The 7,248-nt window shown below is 58.2% G+C and overlaps 1 protein-coding gene across 1 annotated transcript; it reads right to left on the reverse strand.

Moving 5' to 3' along the window:
* Positions 1–337: 337 nt before the first annotated feature.
* PITX1 (paired like homeodomain 1) lies at positions 338–6,775 on the reverse strand. Its single transcript, XM_075441666.1, has 3 exons — positions 6,613–6,775; positions 3,524–3,729; positions 338–897 (listed from the first exon to the last, which is right to left on the reverse strand). Exons 1-3 carry the CDS (start codon positions 6,773–6,775, stop codon positions 358–360), a joined length of 909 nt encoding a protein of 302 aa, XP_075297781.1. The 3' UTR covers positions 338–357.
* Positions 6,776–7,248: the final 473 nt, after the last annotated feature.

Here is a 7,248-nt window from a genome sequence, read left to right on the forward strand (position 1 = left end):
GGATTTTTGATGGTTTATTTTGCGTTTTTAATTTTCTTTTTTTCTTTTTTTAAAGCGCTGTTTTGTTGGTTGCGTCGTTGGTTTGCGTTAAATTTTTTTTTTTCCTAGACAGTCGAAGTCCGCGGAGGTTTTGGTTTTTGGTTTTTTTTTTGGTGGTGCTTTGTTTCGTTTTTTCTTTTTCCTCTCTCACTTTCTCGGGTTTTGCTTTTAACGATCATCGGGTTTTAATTTTTTCTTCTTTTTTTTTTTTTTTTTTTCCCCTTCCCCCCCCCTCCCACTCTCTTCCGTTCAACGTCGCTTCGCTTCTGCTTTGCTTTGTCGGCGGTGTTTCGTCGGAGGTGGTTTGTGTCAAGTCCGTCAACTGTTGTACTGACAGGCGTTTAGACTAGAGCCGGGGCTTTGCAAACTGCTGTAGCCGAAACTGGAGTGCTGCTTTGATTTCAGTCTGAGACTGGCTAAGCTGGAGTTGCAAGTGTCCCGGTAGACGCTGTACGGCGAGCCCGGTGGCCCGTAGGGACAGGCCGGCGAGGACATGGCCGAGTTCAGCGAGGAGCCGCTGATGTTGTTGATGTTGTTGAGGCCGGAGTTGGCCATGCCCGGCACGGCCGAGTGGCCCATACTGGAGGGCATGTTCATGGAGGAGATGCTGCTGGGCGCCGAGAACATGGACTGCGAGGAGAGGGGGCTCATGGAGTTGAAGAAGGTGAAGCTTTTGGTGGAAAGAGGAGCCGGGGTGAGGCTTTTGGTGGCCCAGTTGTTGTAGGGGTAGCCGGCGTACATGTCGTCGTAGGGCTGCATCAGCCCGCTGAACTGCGGCACGTAGCCGTTCTTGCACAGGTCCATCTGCTGGTTCCGCTCCCGCTTCCTCCACTTGGCTCGGCGGTTCTTGAACCAGACCTGGGGGACGGGGAGGGGGGAAATGGCGGGGGGGGCACCGACACGGCACGGTGAGTGCGGGACCCCCGCCGTCCTGCTCCGCGGGATGCCTGCGCGCGTCCCTCCCTTACCCTCCGCGCATCCCTCCCTGTCCTGAGCGCATCCCTCCCGGTCCCTGCGCCATCCCTCCCTGTGTCCCTGAACGCATCCCTCCTGGTCCCTGCGCCATCCCTCCCGGTCCCTGCGCCATGCCTCCTGGTCCCTGTGCGCATCCCTCTCCGTCCTTGTGCGCATCCGTCCTTGTCCCTGAGCGCATCCCTCCCTTACCCTGTGCGCATCCCTCCCGGTCCCTGAGCGCATCCCTCCTGGTCCCTGCGCGCATCCCCCCGTGTCCCTGCGCCCCTCGGGGCTGGCTCCGCGGGTGTCCGCGACACGGTCCGAGTCCCCCCCCCCCCGCCCCCCGCCCCGCAGCGAGGCACGGCCCGCTCGGATTAGGGCCGGCTCGCCCCGGCTCCGCCGCGTTTCCGAACGCTAATGCTGTGTAATAAAAGCCCCCCTGTTACAGATCATAAAAAAGGGGATTGGATTAGTAAGCTTAGGTTTAAAAAAAAAAATAAATCCAGTCCCCGCGTCGCCCTGGGATGGACGCAGCCTCTGCCTTTGCATCTAACGAGAATTTACAGCCCTGACCAGGGAACGGAGAAGCGGGGGCCGCTCCCGGTGTTGGATGCAAAAACCTGACCCAGGCTCTTTCCCCCTATTTTTGGTTTGTTTGTTTTTTTTTTATTCCCCCCTGACGGAAGCCGGGCAGCCCCCAGATTCTTTTTCCAGGTTAAAACCCAGCATCGGCCCGCCTGGCCGCCTGCGAGACTCTCCTGCTGCAGCCCCCACCCGGCTTTTTCCCGCCGAGCCCCCCCCTCGGGCTCCCCGCGGCCCCCGGCCCGAGCTGCGCGGGTCCCTGCGCCCGGCCCCGCGGAGGCTGCGCTGGGAGGGGGGGACGGAGACCCCTTCGGGTCTCCCCTCCCCGCGCAGGAATGGCGCAACTATTCCTAAACACCGGTCTGAAGGGTGGAAACTTGGGGGGGGGGGTGTGGGGGGTGTGTGTGTGCGCAACGGATGGCGGAGTCTATTTTAAAAAATAACAATAATAAAAAGAATCCCGTATAAATAGGAAACGAAAGCCAACATGTTCAAAAACCTGTAATATACTCCTCGGAAGGTGCTTCCAGACAGGAATTTCCTGAAAATGAGGGTAATAGTTTTAATTACGGCTCCCAGACATTTTAAAGGAAGGCCCTCATAGCAAATTAAGGTTAGATTTGCAATCTGCAATCTCAGAACATCAACCCGAAACATCTCCACACAGAGGGAGAACGAAATTATGTTAATGGCAACTCATATATTAGTTTTATATGCTTCCTGAAATATTTCAGCAATATTAATGCAGTTTACTCTCCGCTCCGGCTTTGTTTTGTTTGAAACTCAGTTAAGACAACGCTTTCAGATGCATTTCCCCCATTGCAGATGGGTGTTTGCTCTTGAAAGGTTTAAAGGTTTAAATCCGGTTTGGTCACTCTCGGTTTAGTTGCCAAAAATAAAATAAAATAAAATAAAATAAAATAAAATAAAATAAAATAAAATAAAATAAAATAAAATAAAATAAAATAAAATAAAATAAAATAATAATAAAAAAATTTTTAAAAGTGGCTGTTGGGGACGGCAGGGCTGCCCTCCGCGGCTCCTGGGCTCTCCCGGGTTTCTCAGCCCACGGCCCCGGGCTCGGGGAATTGTCCCGGGTGGGGGGAAACGCAAAGGGGAGGTGGAGAACCCGTGACAGTCCAGGCGAGGAGGGCAGAAAAATCTGGGGATCAATACAGCCCGAGCCGCTCCGGTCTGCCCGGGTGTTTCACCCGTAAATCTCTCCAAGGAGCTACCGAGGCTACGCGTACGTGTGTGTATATGTATTTTTATATGTATTTACACGGTGGCATCGGCTCCGAGGCGCCTTCGCCGTACAAAAACGCGTCTACGGCTCTCATTGACTCCGCAGTGCGGTCTCTCCCCAGCCCTTCTCCTGCTCGCTGCCCACCGAAGTCCCCCGCAAACCGGGAGGGGCTGGCACCGGGGTGGGTGCGGGGGGATGGATGGGTGGCGGGGGGACCGGGGGGCTGAGCCACAACCCCGCCGCGATGGCATCGAGCGGCGGTTTGCTGGGAGATGATCGCGACTCGCTGCGATTATCGCGAATAACCAGGGCGAGGGGAAGGGCCGCTGGAGCTGCCCCTTTGCGCGGCTGTGGGGTTGCTTTAATCCCGCGCGGGGTTTAGGCCAGCCCTGATGGGGGTCTTTCCCTCCCCCTCCCGGCCTTTCCCAAACCCCCCATCCCCGCTGCTCCCCGCAGCCCCCGCTCTCCGGGCCCGGCGCGGGCGGTCGCAGCCCGCTCCGGTCCCGCCATCTCTCCGTGCCCGGGACCCCCAGTTTCTCCCCTCCGGCCCGGATCCCGATTTTAACAACTCAAACCAAGCCCACGGCAACCGGGCGCTGCTCGCAAACGGCCTCAGCGGCTCCCGGGGGGGGGGCAAATACCCCGAGAACACCCCCCCCCCCCCCCACCCCTGCACCCCGCGGGGCTGAGTCCCCCGCTCACCCGCACTCGGGGCTCGGTGAGGTTGGTCCAGACGGCGATCTCCTCCCGCATGCTCATGTCGGGATAGCGGTTGCGCTGGAAAGTGGCCTCCAGCTCCTGGAGCTGCTGGCTGGTGAAGTGGGTCCGCTGCCGCCGCTGCTTCTTCTTCTTCGCCGGGTCGTCGGCGGCCCCGTCCTCGTTTTTCTGCTCGCCGCTGCGTTCCTTTTCTGCGGTGGGGTATGGAGGTTTGGGGGTTTTTTTGGTTGTTTTGTTTTCTTTTGGTTTGGTTTTGTTTGGTTTTTTGTTTTTTTTGTTATTGGTTTCCCCCCCCCAAACAGAAATACAAGCACACAAAGGCAGGCACGCCGCCCCCCGCGCCCCAGCTCTGCCCGCCCCGCCGCAGGGACGCGTGGGGGTACCCACGCAGGGCCCCGCACCCACCGAGAGCCCCGCAGAAAAACCCGGCCTTTCCCGGGGGAGGGGGGGGGGGTGTAGGGAAGGAGGACGGAGCCCTGCCCGGGCCCGGAGCACCCGGGGGGGCAGCGGGACCCCCGAGACGGCCCGGCTGGGAGCGGGTCCGAGGGGTGAGGGGGGCGGTGGGGGAGCGGGGTCCCTGCGGCCCCGGTCCCTCCGCCTGCCCGCGGCTCCTGCTCGCTCCCGGCGGGCCAAGGCGCGATCTTTGCTCCGTTGTCTTTGTTGTGCTGGGCCGCGGCAGCAAACTTTGGAAGGGCAAGGGCGTAAAACCCAGCAGCAACGAATCGCAGCAGGCACCCTCTCTCTTCGCCTCTACTCTCCCCCCTTATTTAATTTTTCCTTTTTTTTTTTTTTGTTTTTTTTTTTTTTTTTTTTTTTTTTGTTGTTCTTTTGCCGCATTTAGGACTTTGGTGTTTATTTTAACCCGGGGCTGAGCGAAGCGCTCTGCAAAAATCCCATCGAAAGAAGCAAAGCAAAAAAAAAACCAAAACACCAAAATAAAACCAAACCAAAAACCAAAAACCCGACCAAACGCGGAGGGTTTTGGCGGTCGGGATTCGCGCAGATCGAAAGCAGGAACGGGGGGACGAACCCCCAGTTTGCTCCCTGCCCGTAACGGCCTCGCCCGCTCCCCCAGCCCGGGTTTGGGCCAGCTTTGGCCCGGTTGAAGAGCTCGGAAAAGGCCTCCAAGGCCCGAACGAAACGCGCTGCCGGCCCGGGCCCCGGCGGGAGCGGGGAAAGGTGCGGGGGGCTGCGGGGCCGCGGCCATCCCCGGGGCCTCTGTCCTCCTCCTGCGTAAAGGAAACCCCCCCCGGGAGTTTTCCCTTGTCGAGTGGTGTTTTTTTCCCCTCCGTTTTAGAGGATTTTCCCCCGCCGGCGGCGAGCCCGGGGACGTTTCCACCGCCCCGACCTCTGCGAGGTAAACGGGGGTCTAAAAATAATCGCGGGCTGCACCCAAAGCCCGGGAGGACTCGTCCTTGAAAGTCCCCCCCCCCGAAGCCCTCCCTCCCCCCTCCGTAGCAAAAGGGCTGAGGGGGGGCGAGCACCCCCGAAAAGGGCCTGACGGCCCCTGGCTGGCCCCCGCCGCTGGACTCCGTTTGCAGAGAGAACCAGGCCTCGGCAGCGCAGACCCCATCGCCCCCGGAACCCCCCCCCCCCGGTCCCCCCCAACCGACGGCGGGGAAAAAGAAACCGAAATCATTCCGGCGAAGAGAAATCCTCCGGCTTTCGGCTGGGAAGAGCCCGGGGAAACGCGGCCGAGCGGGAGCGGGGGGCGGCGGGGAAGGGGGGATCGGGCCCCTCGCCCCGCTCCGGGGTTCAACCCGCCGGGATTTCACTAAAAATCCGGCCCCCGCGCCGGGCTACGACACAATTTCGAATCATAAGGCACATGATCTTTAATCGGATTTTTTATATATATATATTTTTTAACTACTCCGTTAAAAAAAAAAAAAATCTGAAAGGTTTTTTGCAGTTTTCGGAGAAGAAAAACAGGCAGGTCCTCAGCCCTCCTTCAGTATCGCGGGGTCACACGCAGGGGTAGGGCAAAACGGAGCAAATCTCCCTCTCTAATCTCGAATAATCCCCTCTAATCTCGGAGTCCCTTCCAGACGCCGGTCCCTAACTTTGTTTGCGAATCAGGCTGGGAGGCAGAACCCGAACCCTGTTTGTCACCGGCTGCCGCTCCGGGACCGATCCCGGCCACTCACGAGGTTACAGGACCTGCTAAAACTCCGCAGAGCAACAACTGCTATTCAAAAATTAAAATTAAATACGAGATAAACTCTCCCTGGAAGGATCTGGGTGGGGAAGGGGCATCGCGCTCCTTCCCGCAGCTTTTGTTTCCCTCGCCCGGCTTCCCTTGTCACTCCAGAAACGCCGCGACTTTAATTAAACACGAACTGGGAAACCACAGCTCTCCCTGCAGCCCTCGCACACGGGGGTCAGGCCGCGGGGACCTTTTCCAGCGGGGAAAGCGCGCAGCCCCAGCGCAAAACCCCTCCGCGGCCGCGCTGTCTCCCTCCGCTCTGCCGAGATTTTATTTCCTTTCTTTTTTTTTGTTTTTCTTTTTTTGTTTTGTTTTGTTTTTTATATTTTTTGTTTTGTTATTTTTTTCCTCCTCCTCCCCCCCCCCCCCCCCCCATTCTTTGACACAGAGATCTTTTTCCATCTCTGCACTACCCGAGCTGGAAAATAAACCCGGGCGAAAGCTGACATTATTTCAGAAACATCCAGCAAAACCGCACTCCCCGAAGAGCCCCCCCCTTCCCTTCGACCCCATCAATTAATTACTGTGTTTTTATACATATATATTAAAAAAAGTTTTTTAAAAAGGAGCAGCTCCCGGGATGGGGCAGGGGGACCGTGTCAGCGCCGGGCACGGCGGGGGCTGCAGCTCCGGGCCGGCCCCCGCTCCCTGCTCCCGGGGCTCGCTCGGGATGGAGCCGCCGGGGTCACTTTTGCCCCCCCTTATAGTGTCCCCAACCCCCCACCCCCCCCATCGCCTCTGGTTGTGGAGGGGGTGCAGGCAAAGCCTTCCCTGCGCGGTGGGGAGGGGGCTGCGGAGCGGGGGGGAGCGGACCGGGGCCGCGGGGGGTGAGGGGGGTGGGGGTGTGGGGGTGTGGGGGGGGGGTTACCTGGCACCTCCGTGTCGGAGGATTCACTGGCTGAGTTCTCGATCGGGTCTCTGGGTTCCGAGGATCTTTGCAAATGGAAGCTGGAAGCCATGTCATGGGAGGGTTGGGGTCTCAAGCTCTCGGGCAGTCTCTCCAAATTCATCCCACCTTTAAAGGAATCCATGGCGGGGGCGCCGGGCTGCCTGGGGGGGGAGTTTTGCAGGTGTTTATTCCACACAGAAAGCAACACGGAGCTGCTTTATTTTTGTTGTTGTTGTTGTTATTTGAAAGGAAAAAAAAGAAAAAAAAACCAAAACAAAAAACAACACGACAAAACCCAAACGAAATCCACTTCTTGCTAACAGGGTGAGTGGCGGGGTGTCGGCAGCAGCGCCGTGGGCAGTGCCCCGCAGCCGGCGGTCTCTGCGCGGGGAGCTGCGCGGCGGTCCGGCCGCATAAGGCGGGGAAGCGGCCGAGATCCCTTCTCCAGAAGCTCCAGTCGCGACTTGGACAGTTTAAAGCTAAAGAGATTAAAGTGACCTGCCCGAGCGCAAATGCCTGTAGTTAAAACGCGGCTCCTCCCCCTGAAGGTTAAAAACCTCCCCGTCTCGCTTAACGCATCACTCCCATCTAGTGCTCGGACCTGCCTCCGCGCCC

This window comes from Opisthocomus hoazin, chromosome 22 (assembly GCF_030867145.1).
Source record: "Opisthocomus hoazin isolate bOpiHoa1 chromosome 22, bOpiHoa1.hap1, whole genome shotgun sequence".
Lineage (NCBI taxonomy): Eukaryota > Metazoa > Chordata > Aves > Opisthocomiformes > Opisthocomidae > Opisthocomus > Opisthocomus hoazin.